This window comes from Vombatus ursinus, unplaced genomic scaffold (assembly GCF_900497805.2).
Source record: "Vombatus ursinus unplaced genomic scaffold, bare-nosed wombat genome assembly UNPS02004746.1, whole genome shotgun sequence".
In the NCBI taxonomy this organism is placed as follows: domain Eukaryota; kingdom Metazoa; phylum Chordata; class Mammalia; order Diprotodontia; family Vombatidae; genus Vombatus; species Vombatus ursinus.
The window spans coordinates 606,153-629,849 of record NW_020944524.1 but is presented as its reverse complement, the minus strand read 5'-3'; the positions used below and the strand labels follow the sequence as shown (position 1 = coordinate 629,849).

Sequence of the window (23,697 nt, the reverse complement as noted above, 5' to 3'; positions counted from 1 at the left end):
CTCTGATTGGTTCCTTTCTGGGCAGTCATAGCCAGTCAGGATTCTAGAAAAGACTTGGAGTCCCACCCTGGGCTTGGAGGGCCCGCAGGGAATCTTTGGTCAGATGTTCAGAGCGCCAGATTCTGGGCTGGCTGTGTTGGGGCGTGGATGGCGGACGCGTTCTGCTCCTGAAGCTGTCCCGCGATCGTACCATGAAGGGAGAAAGGGATACGAGTCAACAGAGGCAGCTGTTGCTGCTGCTGTTTCATTTACACTGGCTACTACCTTCGGCCTCAGCCCTCCACCCGCAGGACCTCTTTCCGTATGGTGAAGCCTGGGGGGACCAATTCCTGCAGGAAGGGGATGATGAAACCTCAGCCTCGGTAAAGCTGAAGAGACCCTTGCGGTTCTATGACGCTCAGTTCAGTAGCCTTTATGTAAGTTCAGTCTCCTTTCACATTAGGGACTTTTTAGAAACTTTACCTTCTTTCCTCTTTGCCGAAAGAGGGATAGGAAGTGAGAGCGAGGGAGTGAGGAAGAAAAGGAAGGGAGGGAGTAAGAAAGGGAGAGAGAGAGAGAGAGAAAGAAAGGGGTAGAGTGGTGGGGAAGGAGGAGAGTGGTGGGGAAGGAGAAGGGTGGTGGGGAAGGAAAGGGAGAGGAGAGGAGAAGACAGAAGAGGAGAGGAGAGGAAAGGAAAGGAGAGAAGAGGAGTTCCATGGTTTTGGAGATGGTTCTTTTCAGGAATATTTTTACTTGACCCCAATTCCCTTCCATTACCTAGAAGAGAACAAGATTTTCATCTGGACCTGCTTCAGTCAGAAAAAAAATGGGGAAACTCAGATGTTAATCATGTTGAAGGTTTAGCTTAGGAAATTAGGTAGGAGTGCATCATGTTCAGAGATAGAAATGATTTTTCATGGACCTGGAAAGATTTTTTTTCAAATAGGGATGTATGTTTTCCAAGGACATACTATAAAGGAATGAGAGTGTGATATAAAAAATCCCAGGGATATTTAAGACAGAAAATATGACTTTCTTGACTCAAGAATATTGGGTTGAGGGGTTATGATTAATGAGATCTTCTAAAATTGAAATTAAGGGTTTTCGGCAGAGGGCTGGTGTTTTTCATCCTGTGAGAGTGGGAAGTACATAATGTTGGATTTGGTACATCAGAAGGCAGTCAACTCATGAGGAGAAAGTTACTGGAGAGGAAATGAGAAGGATGGGTATAGAGGTTTGAAGAACTACTTTAAAATTTGTTAAACTTGTTAAAATTTATTTTAACTGGTGGCATGATGCCTATAGTGTATAAACTTACAAGGTGCTTTTTGGTTTTCTTTCAGGTGGGCACTAATGGAATCATCTCAACTCAAGACTTTCCTAGAGAGATACAGTATGTGAATGATGACTTTCCCACAGAATTCCCTGCAATTGCCCCATTCTTATCAGACCTTGATACTAGCAGTGGGAGGGGAAAGATCTCTTACAGAGAAGACGACTCTGTGGAGATATTGAGCCAGGCAGCCCAATATATTCGTACTGGGTTTCCCAAAACTGCTGCAAACTACACACCAATGCATGCCTTTCTTGCTACATGGGAGGAGGTTGGTGCCTGTGAGACAGTGACACAAAATGTATTGCCATCAAGACTGGTAAGTGATACAACTGGGATCTCTTTCCAAAGGAAGAAAAGCCATTGGGTCATGTATTAATGGAGTCTTTGGTAGAGATTTGAATTCTAAGACATTAAAAACAGGAAATGAGAACAGGAGTTCTTGCTAGAGTGACATTACATAAAAGTTTACTAAACAAGAAATTCTACATTTAATTAGAACCAAATTTCTTTTAGAATCGACTGTTGTGCTCCGGACATGTCTGTAAAGCAAATATACATTTGCTTTGTGAATTCTTTGTGTGGTTTTCAGGAGTGGTTCTCTGTGGGGAAGCCTTTCTTTAAGGATAAGATTTACTGTGTAGATGGGGAAGCTTCTCAATATATTATTCGTGTGTTTTTTTTTCTTTTTTCCTTCCCCCCTCCCCAGCTTAGGAACAACATTGACCGAATTCTTATAACATGCAACCTTAAGGACAATCATGAGAATTTGAAAGATTACAAATTAAAATTAGTCTCAAGGAAACAGATCATAGAATCATAGGTCTAGAGTTGGAAAAAACCTCAGAAGTTATTCAATCCAACTCTCTCATTTTACAGTCTAAGCTCACATTGGTTATAAGCAACAGATATAAAATTTGAATCCCAGTCCTCTAATTCTAGAACCAACTCTCTTTCTAATATATTTTATAGACAAACATAACCTTTCCACTGCAAAAGGAAAATTATTCCAGATAGGAGTTTGCTGCCCTGAGTAGGCATTGGGACTTCAGAGTCGCAGTCTTAGAGGGTTTAAGATTCTTGAATTAATATAGTCTTTAAAAAATCCTTGCAGTATTTCTTAACTGTAGGGAGATGGCAAGTATCCAAACAGAAATTAAAAAACTTTCCTGTTGTCACAAAATAATTCAGAGGGCATTCATGCTTTTCAGGAATTCAGTTAATTAACTAACAAACATTTATGAGATTCCTGCAATGTACAATATAAGAGTCAGTATGATTTGGTGGTTACAGGGCAGGGACATTGGATTTTGGAAGACTTCAGTTCAAATCCTGACCCTGCCACTTGCCAGCTATCTGACAGTGAGCTTAACCTATTGGTGCTTGAGTGACTTGTTAAAAACTCTAAGTTGAAAGTGAGTTGCTAGTCTACATTGATAGAGATAATTTCCACACTAGGAATTCCCCCCAAATAATTAAATTTCAGGCATAATATACTGTGCAAGTCATTGGACCACCATTGTTTTTCTGTTTCTTAAGTTAGGTATTTCCTAATTTCTAGTTAGGAACTTTGTTTCCTATAGGATTTTTTAAATGAAAAACAAACCCAAACCTCCAAACACCAAACAAGTAGTTGTAAAAATTACATCATTTCCAAAGGATGTTAAGTGAAACATAGGCATTTAACTTTACCATAAACAGCACACCTCTACTGTTGTCATCCCATGTAATAAAAGATATGGTAACAAATTTCCAGAATAAACTTCTCAAATTAAATCCATCTCCACAAGTCAAATCTTTTAGAAAATGCATTAAATATCAAAGAGATAGAGGAGGCAAAGTGGGAATATTCAGACTTAGAGAACTAGAATGAGTTAGCAACAATGAACTGATTTGAGTTGTCCCTTTTTTGGTTATTCTGTATACATCTTAAATTCAACATTTCCAAAAATGAACTCATTATCTTTTCTCTCAAAATCTTCACCTCCTGCTAACTTTCCCATTAATATCATCCTCTCAGTCATCTAGGCTCACAGTGTGGGTGTCATCCTCAACTCATCATTCCCTCTTACTCCTCTCTCCTGCCTAAATCCAATATGTTGCCAAGGCCTGTCAATTCTACCTTCTTGACATTTTATATGTATGTGTATATATCTATATATCTGTAGATAGATATAGATGTGTATGTTGTGTGTGTATTCTGTGTGTGTGCGTTTGTATTCTCTTCTCTCCTGTGATACTGCCATCACCCTGGGGAAGCTTATCACCTCATGCTTGGGCTACTGTAAAACTGCTCATTGGTTTTCCTGTCTCAAGTCTCTCCTCACTCCATTACTCAGTTATCGAAGTGCTCTTCATAAAGCTTAGCTCTGACCATGTCAGCAGCCCCAACCCCATTCAATCAACTTTTGTGGCTCCATATTTACCCTCAGAATTAAATATAAAGTCCTCCGTTTGGCTTTTAAAGCTCTCCTTAATCTGGCCCTTTCCTACCTTTACAATCCTTCACATACTCTGCAATACAGTGACACTGGCCTCCTTGTATAGGAACTTCATCTCCCAACTCCATGCATTTTCTAGTATTCATTACATTTATTTCACACAGCTTGTTCAGCCATTTCCTAATTTATAAGCAACTCTTCAGATTCCAGGTCTTTACCACGTCATAAAAAACTATAAATATTTTTGGACATCCCTAGTTAGAGATTGTTTTTCTTAGGAATAATCCTTCCCTTAATGTGCTGTCCCTGTAATTCCCTTTTCTCCTGCTTACCTCCTATTTCCCTATTGGATTAAATGTGTTTACATACCCATTTTTGTATATGTTTGACTCAGATGTGAGTGAGGTTCACGTTTGATTAAATTTAAGGCATAATATACTAACTATACTAGTCACTTGACCACCATTCTGTTTTTTTGTTTCTTAAGAGTTAAGTATTTCCTAATTTCTAATTAGGAACTTTGTTTCCTATAGGATTTTTTAAATTTAAAAAACAAAATAAAAAACACCTGAGACCTTTAATAGAAGTAGTTACTTCTTATCCCATCATTCTTGATGTCTGCTTATATATTCTGATTATATGAAATAATGTTCCCAAACTTTTCTTTCTTCCATAACCCTCATGATGTGATCAGTAAGACATACATAACAGAACCACATTGAGGTCGTATCTAATTTAGACTCTCTCTATGGACCCTAAATTGATAGAATTGAAAGGGTACATGTGTATCATCTCCCAATATATGAATGTAAGCAGCTTATCATTGTTCAGTTTTTTATGATTGTTTATTCATGGTTCCTTTTTTAAATGTTTCTTTTAACTCCTGTGTTTGAATTTTAAAGTCTCTATGAAGCTGTAGTATTTTTATCAGGGATGCTTGGAAGGCCCCTTTAAAAGTCCATTTTCCCCACTGTAGGATTCAGTATCTTTGCCAAAAAAACCCCAAATGGGATCACAAAGAGTTGGACATGACTGAAATGACTAAACAACTCTCTCTTCTGCACCTCTCTCTTTTTTTCTCTCTCTCCCTCCCATCCTCCCTGCCTACATATATGTAATATACACATATATTTATATACAATGTGTATGTGTGTGTATGTATGTTTGTATGTATGTAAAACCTGGAAGCTCTGTATTGGGCTGTAATATTCCTGGGAGTTTTCATTTTGAAATTTCTTTTGGATGATTGGTAGATTGTTCTTATTTCCACTTTGGCTTCTGGTTCTAAGAGATGTGAACAGTTTTATTTTAAGTTACAGTGTTCAAGCATTCCCTCTTTTATTTCCTTCCTCTCCTGTTTCCTTGTTGGGTAAGGCAGATTTCTATACACAACAAAGTGTGTATGTTATTCTAGCTTTGAGCCAATTTGTGTGAGAATGAGGTTTAAGCATTGCCTGATACCACCTCCTTCCACTGTAAAAGCTTTTCCTTGCAAGCCTCTTTCATGTGAGATAATTTTCCCCACTCTTCCTCCCCCTTCCTTCTCCCAGTGCATCCCCTTTTCTCATCTCTTCATTTTTTTGAGATCATCCCATCATAGCCAACTCATATCAACGACCTCTGTCTGTGAATGCTTTTTCTAACCGCCCTAATAATGAAAAAGTTCTCGAGTGTTGTAAGTTTCATCTTCCTATATAGGAATGTAAAGAGCTGAACCTTTTTGAGTCCTTTATGATTTCTCTTTCATGTGTACTTTTTATACTTCTCTTGGGTCTTGTATTTGAAAGTCAAATTTTATACTCAACTCTGGTCTTTTCATCAGGAATGTTTAAAAGTCCTCTATTTCATTAAATAGCCACGTCCCCCCTGAATGATTATACCAAATTTGCTGGGTAGATTATTCTTTGGTATGATTTTGCTCCTTTCCCTTCTGAAATAGCATATTCCAAGTCCTGTATGTCTTTAATATTTGTTGTGCCATCATTTTTGAGTCCTTTCTAACTCTTCTTGACCCAATTTTGGAGGTTTTCTTGGCAAAGACACTGGAATGGTTTGCCATTTTCTTCTCTAGTTCATTTTACAGATAAGGGAACTGAAGTAAACAGGGGTAAATGACTTGCCCAGGGTCACACAGATAGTAAGTTTCTGAGGCCAGATTTTAACTCAGGAAGAGGAGTCTTCCTGACTCCAGGCCCTGATGAGCTGCCCTACTCCTTTTAATGTGGAAGCTACTAAATCTTGTGTGATCCTGACTATGTCAACTATATCAAACAATATTAGATTTGCTTCTTTCTGGCTGCTTGCAATATTTTCTTCTTTTCATGAGAACTCTGGAATTTGGCTATAATATTCCCGGGAGCTTTCATTTAGGATATCTTTACAATAGGTAATTGGTGGATTGTCTCTCTTTTTTTTTAATAGTATTTTGCTTTTTCCCAATTATATGTAAAGACAATTTTTAGCATTCAATTTTACAAGATTTTGGGTTACAAATTTTTTTCCTTCTTCCCTCACCTCTTCCTAAAATAGTAAGCAGCTTGATATAGGTTATATACATATGCAGTCATGTAAAACATATTTCCATGTTAGTCACAGTTGTAAAAGAAGAAACAGACCAAGAGGAAAAAAAACATGAAAAAAATAAAGTAAGTGTTTAAAAAGTATGTTTCCATCTGCATTAAGAGTCAATTAGTTCTTTATCTGGATGTGGATAGCATTTTCCATCATTAACCCTTTTGTGTATGTAGGTCCTTTTCTTTTTTTAATGCTTTCTTTAGGAGACAGACCTAGTAGTGGTATTGCTGGATCAAAGGATATGCACAGTTTGGTTGCCCTTTGGGCATAATTCCAAATTGTTCTCCAGAATGGTTCAATCAGTTCACGATTCCACCAGCAGCACATTAGTGTCCCAGTTTTCCCATGTCTTCTCCAATATTTATCATTTTCTTTTTTTGCCATATTAGCCAATCTGATAAGTGTGAGGTGGTACCTCAGAATTGTTTTAATTTGCATTTCTCAAATCAAAAGTGATTTAGAGCAGTTCTTAGTATGAGTCTAGATAGCTTTGATTTCTTCATCTGAAAATACCTGTTCATATCCTTTGACCATTTATCAACTGGAGAATGGTTTATATTCTTATAAATTTGACTCAGTTCTCTACATGTTTGAGAAATGAAGACTTTGTCAGAGTCACTTGCCATAAAGATTGTTTCCCAGCTTTCTGCTTTCCTTCTAATCTTAGTTGAATTGGTTTTGTTTGTACAAAAGCTTTTTATTTTAATAAAATCAAAATTATCTATTTTACATTTCGTAATGCTCTCTATCTTTTGTTTGGTCATGAATTCTTCACTTCTCCGTAGATCAGACAGGCAGACTATTCTTTGCTTTTCTAATTTGCTTATGGTGTCACCCTTTATGTCTAAATTATTTACCCATTTTGACCTTATCTTGATATACAGTGTGACATGTTGGTCAATACTTAGTTTGTGCCCTGTGAGTTCTTATCCTTGGAGGCTGGTGCCTTTGGTTTATCAGACTCTAGGTTACTATAGCCATTTTCTACTTTGTCTTGTGTACCTAATCCATTCCATTGATCCATCACTCTATTTCTTAGCCAGTACCAGATAGTTTTGATGATTACTGCTATATAATATATTTTGAGATCTGGTATTTCTAGGCCACTTTCTTTTGCAGTTTTTTTCATTAATTCCCTTGATATTCTTGACCTTTTTTTCTTCCAGATGAATTTTGTTGTTATTTTTTCTAGCTCTATCAAATAATTTTTTATTGTTTGATTGGTATAAGTAAATTAGTTTAGACAGAATTGTCATTTTTATTATATTGACTCAGCCTACCTATGAGCAATTGATATTTTCAAATTATTTAGAACTGACTTTTTTTGTGTGAAAAGTATTTTGTAATTGTGTTCATATAGTTCCTGAGTTTGTCTTGGTAGGTAGTCTCCTGATATTTTATATTGTTTACAGTTATTTTAAATGGAATTCTCTATCTCTTGCTGCTGGACTTTTTTGGTCATATATAGAAATACTGATGACTTATGTGGGTTTATCTTATATTCTGCAACTTTGCTAAAGTTGTTCATTATTTCAAGTAGTGTTTTTAGTTGATTCTCTAGGAGTCTCTATGTTTACCATGGTGGATTCTTTCAGTTTCTATTTTACTTTCTGCTTCTAGAATATTAGGGCAGTTTTCCTTAACAATTTCTTGTAATATGATGTCTATGCTTTTTTTTTATCATTGCTTTCAGTTACTCCAGTAATTCTTAAGTTATTTCTCTGTGATCTGTTTTTCAGGTCAGTTGATTTTCCAATGAGATATTTTCTTCCATTTTTTCATTCTTTTGATTTTGTTTTATTATTTCTTGATGTCTCATGGAGTCATTAGCTTCCATCTGAACAATTCTAATTTTTAAAGAATTATTTTCTTCAGTGAAGTTTTGTACTTCTTTTTCCATTTGGTTAATTCTGTTTTTTAAGTTTATATTTTTTTCATTATTTTATGTGCCTCTTTTAGCAAACTGTTGACTCTTTTTCATAATTTTTTTTGCATCACTCTCATTTCTTTTCCCAGTTTTTCCTCTGCCTCTCTTATTTGATTTTTAAAATCTTTTTGAGCTTTTTGAGGAATTTTTGTTGGGCTTGTGTCCAGTTCACATATTTTCTTTGAGGCTTTTTTTGTTGTTGTTTTGACATTTTTGTCTTCTACATTTGTGTCTTGATTTTTACTGTTACCATTGTAGCTTTTTATTGTCAGATTCCTTTTTTGTTGTTTGCTCATTTTCCCAACCTATTTTTTATAACTTTATGTTTAAATTGGGCCCTGTACCCAGGGTGGAAGGGGCACTGTCCTAAGCTTCAGGTTTTTCATGCTGCTAATTTTGAGCTAGTTCTGAGAGTCTGCAATTTTTTGGTGCTTCCAAAGTATGATCCAGGGAAAGGAGTGTTCGCTGTTCTCCTGCCCTGTGCTCTGGTCTTTACTCAGGGAGGCACCTTGCTTCCCTGCATCCACAAAAGCTCACTCTTCTTTTTCCCTGGAACTGTGACCAGTTCCCTGCTCCCTTGTGAGTGACCATAAGCACTCTGCCCTGGACTGCTCACCTGTGGCCACAAGTTCTAGTTGTCTTCTTCCTGGAACTGCAATCTGGACCTATGTATAGGTAATGCAATATGGTCCTGAACCCAGTGTCATCAACAGGTCCCTTGAAGTGTCTTTCTGACCAGTTGTCTGAGTCCCTTGCCATCTCTGGACTAAGAGGTCCTGAAGCTGCCACTGCCACTGTTGCAGCTGCCTGGAGGTCTGCTGCTGGTGTTGCACTGATGTAGGCTGTGTTCTGGGCTGACTCCCACTCTGGTGTCATAGACCTTTAGTCCTTCCAACCCCCTCAGATGTCTTCAGCTGGAAAAATGCCTCACCTCAACCTTTTGTTGATTTTGCCACTCCAGAATTCCATTTAAGGCACTATTTTAAAGTTGTTTTGAGGGAATTTTGGAGGAGTTCAGCTGAGTTGCTACCCATACTTGGCCATCTTGGCTTCCTCCACTGACTATTATTGTTAGGAGGATATAAAACTGGGCTTTTTGAGAATATGTATATACTCTGAGCCTGGGATGTGTGGTAACTGAGTGTGGGAGAAATGAATGAAAGGAATTGTGAGATTTTTGCGCCTGAGATAAAGGAATGGAGAAAAGCAAAATAATAAATACATTTACATAGCACCTTAAGGTTTACAAAGCACTTTCTCACCAGAACCCTGGGAAGAAGGTAGTAAAAGTGTTATTACTTCCATTTTACAGATGAGTAACTGAAACTGTGAGATATGACTTGCCCATTATCACACAACTAACAAGATTTAGAGACAGGAGTTAGTCCCAGGTGCCCTGACTCTAAATTAAGTGCTCAGTCTGCTACAACTAATTAAATACAAATAGCACACACCCTTAAAGCCATGATTTGTGTATTTTAATTGAACAGAAGGTTCTTTTGGACATTTGAGGGTTTTCAATGAGGGATAACATGCACACTACCCTAGTATCTTTGCCAAGAAAACCCCAAATGGGGTGACAAAGAGTTGGACACTACGGAAATGACTGAACAACAACAACAACAACAAAAAAGAAATCTGTTCTCATTTGCTTCTGTATGTATTATGTACCTAATCTGTTCCATTGATCAACCACTCTGTTTCTTAGTCAACTTTGTTTTGTAGAACAAATAAAAAGAGAATGAATATACAAATGAAGGAGTTAGTGAAGAAAAGATATTAAACTTAGAACAGGGATTCATTTATGGATTGGAGAGAAAAAAGTAGGGGGAAATGAAATGAGGAAATCATTAATAAATTGATGATATCATTGAAATTCAGAAGAAAAACTCAAATTATTATCTTCTAAATGTATAATGAACTATCTCTTGACTAGTTTAGAGGACAGTATAAAGGGAATAACTAACTGGAGAACTTTGATGAAGAATGGCATATTACATAAATACCTAAATTATACTAGGTAGTGCAGTGAATAGAACGCTGGACCTAGAATTAGGAAGATGTGAGTTCAAACGTAGTCTCAGATACTTACTAACCATGTGACCCTGGGCACATTGCTTAACTTCTGTCTGCTTTAGTCTTTTCATCTGTAAAATGAGATAATACTAGCACATAGTTTTCAATAAGTTATTTGTAGAATGTTACGCAAATATTATAAAATAATGATAATAATTATCATTACTATTGGTATAGCTAAATACATTTGGAAACAAAGTGCTGAATTATGGAGACCATAAGGGTTTCTTTTTGTTGTTTGTTTATTTGTTTGTATAGGATGTATTTTTGTACAGTGCAAATATTTATTTGATGATATAAAGTGTGTACCTCAAAGCAGAATCAATCTCAGACCAAGGAATTGCTAGACTTTTAATCATGTGGTTGGCATCTCTTTCTTCAATTAAATTTTATTTTTTTATTCTGAATTTAATGATCACTAAAAAAGAACATTTGCATCTGTGAAGCAGAACAAAAAAAATTATATGTGAAATCATGAGTCTTTACAGCCTGCCTTAAAAAGTATGGAATAAATCCATTGTTTCTTTGAAAGCTTTCCTGCTTGTCTAAATTCTTTCTGAACTTTCTTTAGCTCTGTTCTGCACACTTAAAAATGTTTCAATGACGCTACACTGTCCTTTTTTCTTGAGTTCTTTGCCCAATTATTATATTGCTGATCTTGCCTTGCCAAGTCTCAGCCTTGGATCACTCCCTCCATCCTTTGCCTTTGATCCTATGCGTATACTGCTGAAGAAAGCTAGAAAAAAATAATGTGATTACTGACTGATTCTACTACAAATTTATGTTACACAACCACAACTGGGTCACAAAGCAATCAATATAAATATCCCTGATTAACTCACTATCCTACTAACCACAATGGCTTATTTATTTTTTTATATTTTATTTATATTTTTTTATTTTTAGTTCCGATTTTTCCCTCCCTTCCCATTCCCCTCACAAATTGAGAAGGTAAAAAATATGATACTCATTATACAAATAAAGTAATGCAAAATTTATTTCCACATTAGCCATGTTCCAAAAAAAGCAAGAAAAATAAAGGAAAAAATGTATTATATACTCTGAGTACATCCTTTCTGGATGCAGATAGTATTTGTTATCCTGAGTTATTTGAAACTGTGGTGAGTCATTGTATTGATGAGTGTTACTAGTCTTTCACAGTTGATTGTCTCTACAATATTATTATTACTGTCTAGATTGTTCTTCTGCTTTTGCTCGCTTCATTTTGCATTAATTCTTCCTAGGTTTTTCTGAGACCATGCCTTTCTTCATTTTTTCATGACATGATATTGTTCTATCACATTCATGTTCTATAATTTGTTCGGCCATTACCCAGTTAATCCTTTGTGTTTCTAATTCTTTGCCACAATAAAATGATTTGCTATAAATATTTGTATGTATATTGATTACTTTGCTTTTTCTTTGATTTCCTTGAGGTATAAACTGCTGGTACTGCTGGGCTAAAGGATGCACAGTTTTATAGCTTTTTGGGCATAGTTCCAAATTTTTCTCTGTCATGGTTGGACTAGTTCTTAGTTGCACCAACAGTGCATTATGGTACAATCCCTTCCAATTCCTATAACCCCTCCAGCATTTGTCATTTTCCTTTTCTGTCATCTTAGCCCATCTAATTGGTATGAGATGATAACTTCAGAGTTGTTTTAGTTTGCATTTCTCTGATCCTTAGAACATTTTTATATGACTGTTGATAGCTTTGATTTCTTTCTCTGAAAACTGCCTGTTTATATCCTTTGATTATTTATCACTTCGGTAATAGTTCCTATTGTATAGATTTGACTGTTTCTTGCATTTCTTCTGTTTTTAGTTGTATTGGTTTGGTATAATTTCATATAATCAAAATGATCCATTTTACTTCCCATGAACCTCTCTTTTGTTTGGTCATGAACTCTTCCCCTTTCCGTAGATATGACAGGTAACTTCTTCCATGCTTCCCCTACTTTATTTACTCATGTTCACCTAATTTGCTTTTGTTTCATTTCTAAATCATGTAATTGTTTTGAGCTTATCTTGCATATAGTATGAGATGTTGGTTTCTGCTTAGTTTCTTCCAGACTACTTTCTAGTTTTTTTCCAGCAGTTTTTATTAAATAGTATCTTCTCCCAATAGCTGGGATATTTGTGTTTATCAAACACGAAATTTTGTGCTCATTGGACAGCTAGGTAGATTTGTAATATAGTTTGAGATCTAATATTGCTGGTTAACCTTCCTTCACATTTTTTTCATTGAATCCTTTGATAGTCAACCTTTTGTTCCTCCAGATGAATTTTGTTATTATGGTTTTTAGCTCAGTAAAGTAATTATTTTACAGTTTTGATTGATAAAGTAATATTGTAATTTTTATTTTATTAGCTTGGCCTGCCCATAAGAAATTAATATTTCTCTAATAATGTAGATCTGTCTTTGTGTTAAAAGTGTTTTGTAATTATGTTCACACAGTTCTTCTGTTTCTTGGCAGGTAGACTCCCAAGGTAGACTTCTGTTTGCAGTTATTTTAAATGGAATTTGTCTTTCTGCCTCTTTTTGTTGTTGCTGTTAATACATAGAAATGCTGATGATTTGTGAGTTTATTTTATATCCTGCAGTGTTATTAATTGTTTTTTTTCTGAATTTTCAGTACTTTATTTTTCCCCAATTACATGCAAAAATAATTTTTAACATTCATTTTAAAAATTTTGAGTTCCAAATTCTCTCCCTTCCACCCCACCCCCATCCTTTCACTGAGAAGGCAAGCAATTCAATATAGTTTATACATGTGTAGTTATGTAAAACATTTCCATATTAGTCATATTGTGGAAAAAAACATAGACCAAAAAATACCCTTAAGAAAAATAAAGTAAAAAAAAATATGCTTCAATCTGTATTCAGACAGCATCAGTTTTTTCCTCTGAGGATGGATAGCATTTTTTGTTATAAATCCTTCAGAGTTGTCTTGGATCATTGTATTGCTGAGAATAGCTAAGTCATTCACGGCTGATCATCCTACAATATAGTTGTTACTTTATATACCGTATATTTCATTTTGTATCAGCTCATCTAAGTTTTTCCAGGTTTTTCTGAGAGCATCCTGCTCATCATTTCTTATATCACAATAGAATTCCATCATAATAACATTCCAGTTGGTTCAGCCATTTTTCAGTTGATGGGCGTCACCTCAATTTCCAGATCCTTGCCACCAGAAAAGAGCTGCTATAAATATTTTTGTACATATAGGTCCTTTTTCCTTTTTGTTTTTTCGTCCCTTTTGGAATACAGACCTAGTTGGTATTGCTGGGTCAAAAGGTATGCATGGTTTTATAATCCCTTTGGGCATAGTTCCAAATTGTTCTACAGAATGATTGAATTAGTTTACAACTCCACCAGCAGTGTTTTAATGTCTCATTTTTCCTACATTCCCTCCGATATTTGTAATTTTCCTTTTCTGTCCTATTAGCCAATCTAATAGGTATGAGTTAGTACCTTGGAATTGTTTTAATTTGCATTTCTCCAATCAATAGTGAATTAGAGTATTTTTTTTAAATATGCCTATAATTAGCTTTGATTACTTCATCTGAAAAGTCTTCATGTCTTTTGGTCATTTAGCAATTGGGGAGTGGCTCTCATTTTTATAAATTTGACTCAGTTCTTTATATGTTTGAGAAACAAGGCCCTTATCAGAGAAATTTGCTTCAAAATTTTTTTCATGGTTACTATTGCTAATAGTATTTCCCTGCATCCTGCCCCCCCCCCCATTTATTCTATTGTCTCTCTCTCCTTTCACCCTGTCCCTCCTCAAAAGTGTTTTGCTTTTGACTACCCCTTCCCCCAACCTGCCCTCCCTTCTATCACCCTACCCCTATCTCTTGTCCCCTTCCCCTCCTACTTTCCTGTGGGATAAGATAGATTTCTATACCTCATTGATAAATCTTATAAGGAAAGATCTTCCATGTCCCCTGTATGACTCTAAACATTGGGCTGTAAGCCGGAGTGTGGTTATCTATGTAGACCTGAGAATTTAGCCAGTTCTCAGGAAAAGATGTGCTCTGGGAACCTGGCCAGTTTGTCAGTTCATATCAAGTTAATTAATATTCTAAGATGTTTTGCTCGCTCCAGGAACTTGGCCAGTTACTGGACCAAGTGAAAACATCTACTAGAATCATGGACACCTCTGGCATGGGGCCTTCTTTGTTAGAGGCTCTATTTAAATCCTAATTGGGAAAGCTATCTTTGGGATTCTCCTTCATGGAGAGGACTCTCTGCCTGGGACTTTCCCATTTGGGACCCTGAAAGCTGTACCCTAGGAATCCCCATCTTGGACTTCAGGTGTTGATGTTTCCCCGAATTGGTGATATATTCTTATATTATTGTTATCCTTTGTATTCTTAGCCTAACTATAGTCGTATTGCTAATTGTATGTTGCTGTAAATCTAGCTTTTCTGTACCTGTATTATAATCTTAATTAAAGCTACCTTCACTTCTCTCTTTAGGAGTGTGTCTTATTGTAGGAGCGAATCTGAACCACATTTTTCTTCCTTAATCGCACAATACCCAATTGAGTGTGTATGGTATTCCCTCTTTGAGCCAATTCTGATGAGAATAAGGTTCACTCAGTTACCCCCTCTTCCACTCTACTGTAAAAGCTTTTTCTTGACTCTTTTACGTGAAATAATTTACCCCCTTCTATCTTTCCGTTTCCCTTTCTCCCAGTACATTCTTCTCTCGCCCCTTAATTTTATTTTTTTTAAGATGTCATCCCTTCATATTCAACTTCCACCTGTGCCCTCTACCTATTCAGTTGCTCTAATGAGAAAGTTCTTATGAGTTAAAAGTGTCATCTTCCCATTTAGGAATGTAAACAGTTTAACCTTATTAAGTACCTTATGATTTCCCTTTCCTGTTTACCTTTTTATGCTTCTCTTGAGTTTTGTATTTGAAAATAAATTTTTTTTCAACCTGGTCTTTTCATGAAGAATGCTTGAAAGTCCTCTGTTTCACTGAATATCCATTTCCCCCCCTGAATGAGTATACTCAGTTTTGCTGGGTAGGTGATTCTTGATTGTGCAAGCCCTCTGATCCATTAATTTAGTAGCTGCTAAATCTTGTGTTATCTTGACTGTGGCTACACAATACTTGAATTGTTTCTTTCTGACTGCTTGCAATATTTTCTCCTTGACTTGGAAGATCTGGAATTTGGTTATAATATTCCTGGGAGTTTACATTTGGGGATCACTTTCAGGAGGTGATCGGTGGATTCTTTCCATTTTTATTTTATCCTTTGGTTCTAGAATATCGGGGCAGTTTTCCTTGATAGTTATTTTGAAATCTGATATATAGGCTTTTTTTTTTTTTGATCATGGCTTTCAGGTAGTCCAATAATTTTTAAAGGATCTATCCTTGATCTATTTTCCAGGTCAGTTGTTTTTCCAGTGAGATATTTCACATTGTCTTCTTCTTTTTTTTTTTTCTGATTCTTTTGCTTTTGTTTTATTGCTTTTTGATTTCTCAAAAAGCTATTGGTTCTTTACCTTTTTTTTGTATAGTTTATATAATATTAGGATTAATTGTTCTTTAAATGTTTGGTATATTTCACTTGTAAATCCATCTGGTCCTGTATTTTTTTCTTAGGGAATTCATTTATGGCTTGTTCAATTTCTTTTTCTAAGATAGAGTTATTTAAGTATTCTATTTCCTCTTCCGTGAATCTGGACAGTTTTAATTTTTTAAAAAAATATTCTTCCATTTCATTTAGGTTATTTATTAAATTTATTGGCATATGGTTGGGCAAAATAACTCCTAATAATTCCTTAAATTTCATCTTCATTGGTGTTGTATTCACTATTTTCATTATTGATCCTGGTAATTTGGTTATCTTCTTTTTTAAATAAAATTAACCAATGATTTACCTATTTTATTGTTTTTTTCATAAAACTAACTTAATTTTATTTTCAGTTCATTTTTTTTACTTTTAACTTAATTAATCTCTCATTTGGTTTTCAGGATTTCTATTTTTGTGTATAATTGGGGATTTTTAATTTGTTGTTTTTCTAGTTTATTTAGCTGCAGACCCAATTCATTGATCTTCTCTTTCTCTTACTGCTTTTAGAGATTTGGAGATATAAATTTTATAGCTCTAAAATTTAGACATATAAGTAATAAATATAAATAAAAATGTAGAGATATAAATTTTCCCTACTACTTTGACTGCGTCCCACAGATTTTGTTATGTTTTCATTGTTTTTATTAGCTTTAATGAAATCGTTTTTTCTGTGATTGATTCTTTGATCCATTCATTATTTGGGATTAGAATATTTAGTTTTCAATTAATTTTTAATCTATACTTCCAATGCCCTTTATTGAATATACTTTTTATTGTATTATTGTCTCAAAAAAGGTGCATTTACTATTTCCACTTTTCTGCATTTGTTTATGACGTTATTATGCCCTAATACATAGTCAGTTTTTATGAAGGTGCCATATACAGCTGAGCAAAAGCTATATTCCTTTCTGTTTTCTTTCTATTCCATTTCTTTCTATTCCATTCATTATTCTCTAGAAGTCTGTTATATCTAACTTTTCTAAAATTCTATTCGCCTTCTTAACTTCTTTCTTATTTATTTTATGATTAGATTTATCTTAAGTCTGAAAAGGGTAAACTGAAATTCCCCACTAGTATAGTTTTACTGTCTGTTTCCTTCTAGAACTCATTTAACTTTTCCTTTAAGAATTTGGGTGTTACCATTTGGCTCATTTAAGCTCAGTATTGGTATTAATTTTAATATTATTATAATAAATGTTTAACATTTTTAGCAAAATGTAGTTTCTCTAATTAGTTCTATTTTTGCTTTTGTTTTATCTGCGATTTTTATTGCAATCCCTGAAGCATATTAGATTCTGATCTAACTCCTTATTTAAATTCTGAATATGTCTTTTTGTTTCAAGTGTGTTTCTTGTAAATAACATTTTTACATTATGGTTTCTAATCCACTCTACTGTCCTCTTCTGTTTTGTGAGTTCAATCCATTCACATTCATAGTTATGATTGCTAACTGTGTTTCCCTCCATCTTTCTCTCTTCTATTTAACCTTTTCTGTCTCTCTCTCTCTCTATGTCTCTCTCTCCCTCTCCCTCTCTCCCTTCATACTTTTCTCCCTCTCTCTCTCCCTCTTTGTCCCTCCCATATCTCCTCCTCAAGAGTTGATTTTGCTTCTGGCCACTTCCTCACTTAATGTACCTTCCCTCTTATTACCCCTCTGCTTTCTAAGATGAATTTCTATACCTAGCTCTGTTTCTGCATATGTTTATGTGTCTTTATTTTTTTATTCCCTCCTTGAACTAGTTCAGATGAGAGTAAGTTTTAAGTGTTGCCTCCTACCCTCTCCTCCATTGCCCCTCCATTGTTAAAGCTCCTCCTTGTGCACTTTTTGTCTAAGTTAATTTTTTCCACTTTTTCTCTTCCTTTTCCCAGTTTATTCCTCTTTTTCACCCTTCCATTCCTCAATTTGGCAATGGTTAAAAAATAGAGAGTCAATCAAATTAGGTACACAATATGTTAAATATAAAGAGAGCAACCTAGTGGTTGATAAATTCAAATACCCCAGTTTCTTGGAGAATCACTATTGTACAAAAACTTCTGAGAAAATTGGGTGATAATTTGGCTGAAATTAGGTTGAGACCAATACCTGACACCATACATCAAGATAAGCTATAAATGACCTAGATATAAAAATTTAAATCATAAACAAATGAGAATAAGGAAAAATTGCCTTTAAATTGCCTTTTAAATTAAAAAATTGCCTTTAAAAATTGTCTATGGATAGGGGAAGAGTTCATGACTAAAGAAGTGATAGAGAAATAACAGAGACATAAGATAACATGGATAATTTTGATTACATAAAATTAAAAGGTTGTTGAACAAATAAATCTTGTAGTAAATTTTGAAGCAAGTGGGTAAACATATTTGCAGTAAAATTCTTTGTTAAAGGTTTCATGTCTCAGATACATTAAGGAACTGATTCACATTTATAAGCCTGAGTGCTATTCCTCTGTAGATAATGCTATAAAGAGAGTTTTCAGAAGAAGAAATCAAGCTATCAACAATCATGTGAAAAAATGATATAAATTACTGATAGGGAATAAAACACTTTTGAGGTTCTTCCTCATTTTTATCAGACTGGCAAAAATGATAAAAGAGGAAAATAATAAAAGTTGGAATTTTTGTAGGAAAACAAGTACATTACTGAACTAATGCTGTAAATTGGTACGGCCATTCTAGAAAGTAATTTGAAACTGTGCCTCAAATTTGTTAAAATATTCATACCTTTTGACCTCGTTTTTCTAATTCTATATACGCAAAGAAATCAAAGGAAGATTTAGCTCTTTTTCTGGTATAAAAAATGGAAATAAAAGGACATCTTGTTGGAAAATGGATAACTAATTTTAGTTTAAAAATGTAGTACAGTATTATTGTGCAACAGAAAGAATGAAATGGACAATTTCATAGGAATTCTGTGAATTGATGCAGATTGAAGTGAGCATAATTAGGAATACAATTTATTAAATGATAATATTATAAGGAAAAATGACTTTGAAAGACTTTAGAATTCTGGTCAATGCAATGATAAACCAAAGGTTTGAAGATGAAACAGACTACTATCCTTCTGATGGAGAGGTGATTAAATTTCAAAAGGCATACAGAAACATAAATTTTGAGATGTGGCTCATGTGGAAATTAGTTTTGTTGAACTACGCAGTATGTACTGAGGGCTTTATTTTGAGAGTTTTAAAAAATATACTGAATGAGAGGGTAGAAAGGGCAGATTAATTTTTAAAATGCTTGCTAATTGAAAAAAATGGGTTCCTTCGGAATGCTCATATCTTCATAGAGTATTGAGGGAGTTCAACAAGAAGAACAGGGGACCTATGAGTAAATTGCTTATGTTCTAAAAGTTTTAGGAGAGGAAAGAGAAAAGAGTGTAGCCAAGGAGGAAAAACAGGATGAGTTTCCTATTTCTTATAATTGGGGTATGTGAGAGAAAACAAACATGGAGTAAGAAGGTAGAGAGAGTAGTAGTGCTCATGAGCTGCACTTCACTATTATCTGAACTAGACAAAGGTGAATTAAATACATACACAAACATTTTGATGTAGAAATACATGAAACTCAAAAGAGAAACAAATGGGGTTAGGAAGAAAGAGAATAATTTAAGGGAGGGAATAGTCACAAGCAAAAGAAACTTCCTGATCCTTAAGAGGGAACAAAAAGAGGGAAAAATAAAGCCAAAGAGAATCTAAGTGGAGGTTCATAAATTGGGAGTAGCACAAAATTATATTATATGAATATAATTGAATATTATTACAACATGAGAAAAGATGAAAGATGATTTTAGATAAGATTAGAAAGTATGAACGAATGCAGAGTAAAGTGAGAAGAGGTGAGAGAACACTTTAAAAAACAACAGTGGGAAGGAAAACAACTTTGACTAAATTAAGAATTCTGATCGATGCAGTGGCCAAATGATCTTCAACTAAGTGTTTTTAGGAACAAGTTCCCAGTTGTGGGCTATAGTAATACTGAAGCTGGGAGTGAGTACTTGGATCCCTGTTATGCTCTCTCTTTATCTTATCCTCTTACTCTGAATGAGTAATGGGAAAGACATGGTTGGACAAGCAAACGGTGGTAGTTTCCGCAGTCTAAGATCCTGGTAAAGTACAGAAGAAGCAAAGAGGACCAACAAATGACTTTGCTATCTCACCAACAACACAATTTCATCTTCTACTTGTTTAATTTTTTGAAGTCTGTGGCCAGTTCCTTTTCACTTGTCACTTGTGTTTGATTACCACCTTTCTTTCCCTACCACTCTCTGTGCAATGTCTTCCACTTATAGCCCTTCCTTTGGTAAATGGAGACTTCCCATCACTCTGCACTTCAGCTGAGTCTGGCAAAATGAAGTCCAGCCCCTCAACAGCCACTTAGTTCCTTTTCAAAAGCAGTTTCCCTGCACTTCAAAACCAATAGGATTCAAAAGGAATTGTACCTCTCTCACCCTGTAGTCTCCCAGCTTTTGCTAACCTATTTCTCAGATGAATGGTAGGATATACATAGGGATAGGGTTTGGAATTGTTTCATTGATAAAGAATTCCCTCCTTTCTTGTAATCTGGTACCTTATCTATAACACTTTTAAAAGGTTGCCTAGAGTACTGAGAGGTTAAGTGACTTTCCTAGGGTCACATAGTATATGTCAAGACAACACTTGAATCCAGGTCTTTCTGGCTCCAAGACAGACCCTGAATCTACTAGGCTTTGTTGTTTCTCAGTGTATGTATACATTTCATTTGTGTAATAGGACTTTAGGGGCTGTACAATTTCATATATAACCTAGGTAGAATGGACAGTCCTTTTTATACCTGCTACTAACGTGTTTTCCTTATTCATACTAAATAATAAGAACAATAATAAGCATAATAAGGAAGTCAGAAAATAAGTATTTATTGTCAGGTATTGTGCTAAGCACTTTAAAAATATCTTCTGTAATCCTTACAACAACCCTGGAAAGTAGATGCTGTTATTATCTCCATTTTACTGTTGAGGAAACTGAAGCAGACATAGGTTAAATGACTTACCAAAGGTTATACTTCTTGTAAATGTCTAAGGTCATATTTGAATTCAATTCTTGTTGATCCCAGGCCTAGCATTCAATCCAATGTACCACCTAGCTTTCTGAGGATAATAACAAAAGGGTATGTTTTTATATTACCACATTAATCAGTAAGTCACAGCATTACTTATTAATTAAGTAATTGCCCTCTGAGCCTCTACCCCAGTTTATTAAGTATTGTATTTAAAATAAATTGGAGTTACCTCTTTTCCCAATCAAGCCCACTGTTCTCTTGGTCTTAAATAAATATCAAAGTTTCTAGTTACAGCATTTATTAACAATGTAACAAACAGTAAAACAAAGACAAAAACAATTATTTGCAGTGTATAAGCTGTGAGAAATATTGAAGCCTTTAATCATTAGTACAATTACTAACTTCCTTAGTTCTGGAAATATAGTCCCAACATTCCAGTCTTTTATGATCCCAGTTAAAATTGAGGTTTGTTTTTTTTTTTAAAGAATTCTGTTTTTGTTTCTTTTCAAGATAGGGGTTAAATTCATTTCTCTCAGGAAATGACATTAAACAAAGTTCTGTAACTTTGGAAATTACATTTTCAAAATACTACTGGTGTTTTAGATTGGAGTAATTTGGTGAAATTTGATGTTAGTAACAACTCTTAATAGAAAAAAAAATCTATAGTACTTTATGATTTGCTGGTGTCTAAGTTTTTATGAATGTTTTGTCTCTAATTCATGTTCTTGGTTTTTTTTTTTTTTTACAGATGAATACATTTCAGGTAGTCTTGGCATTTGATGAGTTTGATACCTACGCTCTCTTTCTTTATCCTACCAATGGTCTTCAGTTCTTCGGAACTTGTCCCAAAGAATCTTATAATATGCAGCTCGAACTCCCAGCCAGAGTGGGTTTCAGCCGAGGTAAAGACAGCTATCAGAAGAGAGAAGGGCTTTATTTTAGTGTAACTAGCACTGAACAATCTGTAAAAAATCTCTACCAGTAAGTAATAAACATTCACTCAGTTTTTACTTTACTTAAACTTTCATGTACTTGAATTTGATAAGCTTTTAGAAGCTGCACAAGGCTTCCAGATTACTTCAATACCTTTGTTGCATGTAAGAAAGGTTAATAGCTAGGGAAAAGATTAGGCCTTCAATAACAAAGCTTCTCATTTCAACAGCATGCTTATTTTCCTTATTAGAGCTCATATATTATTAGTCTTTAGATAGAACTGACTGATATTCATTCATTTTTTATTTATTTCTATTACTATCCTGCCAAAAATGATAAAAAGTCACATGTATGTAGAGGAGTGTTGTTCACACACCTGGAATAAAAGTTGATTGTTAAATTTTCAGTGTGAGCAAAGGAACCACAGAAATTGGCAAACTCTGAAAATCAGGGCTTGTGTTATTGTTTTGTTGGTTGCGTAGACTTAAGAAAGTGATAATAATGCAGATTAAACTTAAAAGTGTGTCGTGTTTCAGAGAGCTGGTTGTTAAATGGGAAGTTAGGTGGCACAGCAGTTAGAACAACAGGCCTGGAGTCAGGAAGACTAGAATTAAAATCTGGGCTCAGACACTTAATAGCTGTGTGGCCCTAGGCAATCATTTAGCCTCTGTTTGCCTCAGTTTCTTTATCTGGGATATAATAGCATCTGATTTCCAGGGTTGAGAGGCTCAATCAATCAACATTTATTAAGTGTCTACTATGTGCCAGGCACTGTGCTAAGTGCTGGATCAAATGAGATAACAATTATAAAGTACCTAGCACATCGTGAATGCTATATAAATATTATTTTTATTAAACATCTAATAGCATATCCTTGGCTGTTTATTTCCTTACATTCTTACCTCTCAATATTCCTTTTAGGTTTCATGGTCTATTCATACATATTTCAATACTTGCCTTCAGAAAAACCTTTTAGTTTCATTCATTTTGGGGAGATTTCTCTAAATATTCTTCATTTCCCTCGAAGAGATCAGAAATTCCGAGTTCAACAATCAGTAGTTCAAACCTAAGTTCAAGTCTCATTCAGATCCTTTGATTTAGTCATAGTGTACCAATCTTAAATGTGTATATATTCTTTAAATTTGAAATCAATAAAGACTTACTGTCCTTTGAGTGCTACTTATATAGCAATTATGTAGTCATTTTATGGCCCTTTATTACTTCTAGCTTTGTTTTGTTACTGAGGAAAACAAAAATTTAAATTCCTCGTATAATTAAGTTTTCCAGATGACCTTGCATTTAAGGACATATTAAAATCAGCACCTCTTACAGGTGTTGATGTATGCTTATATATGACACAAGAGAGAAGAGAGTGGTTTAAATCTAGATGAATGGTAATTTCAACTTTTTAAAATATAGTTTAAATTCTCTTATTTGAAGATTACCATAGCTACTGCAAGATGGAATTTCATGGACTTTTTATATAATGTCAAATTCATTATTCTTATATTTCTAAGATTTTTCCTTATCTTTTTCAATTTCTCTTATTTTTCAACTATGCAAACAATATTTTTTTCACAAAGATATTTAATGTATATATGGTAGCAAAAATTAACTTTGATTTTTCATTCTTCCTTAAAATCATTTTTAAGAGTAGCCTTCCTACTGTAATGGAAAATATTAGTACTATAGAAATCCAGATGAAAACAATGGATTTTTGTGAGAAAGTTCATGTTTTTATTCAATTCAATTAATTACTCATTTTCTGTTATGCACATTAACCTGTTTTCTTTATTGATTGATTCT

At 34.6% G+C, this 23,697-nt stretch overlaps 1 protein-coding gene across 2 annotated transcripts in view; it reads left to right on the top strand.

Moving 5' to 3' along the window:
* The first annotated feature begins 109 nt into the window (after positions 1-109).
* The window catches only part of NID2 (nidogen 2), a 133,474-nt gene continuing 109,886 nt past the window's right edge, over positions 110-23,697 (top strand). For both annotated transcript variants that reach the window (XM_027841629.1, XM_027841621.1), the window contains exons 1-3: positions 110-416; positions 1,323-1,631; positions 21,707-21,939. In XM_027841629.1, the coding sequence (XP_027697430.1) occupies positions 192-416; positions 1,323-1,631; positions 21,707-21,939 (767 nt within the window). In that variant the 5' untranslated portion in view covers positions 110-191. The remainder of the gene's footprint in view (positions 417-1,322; positions 1,632-21,706; positions 21,940-23,697) is intronic.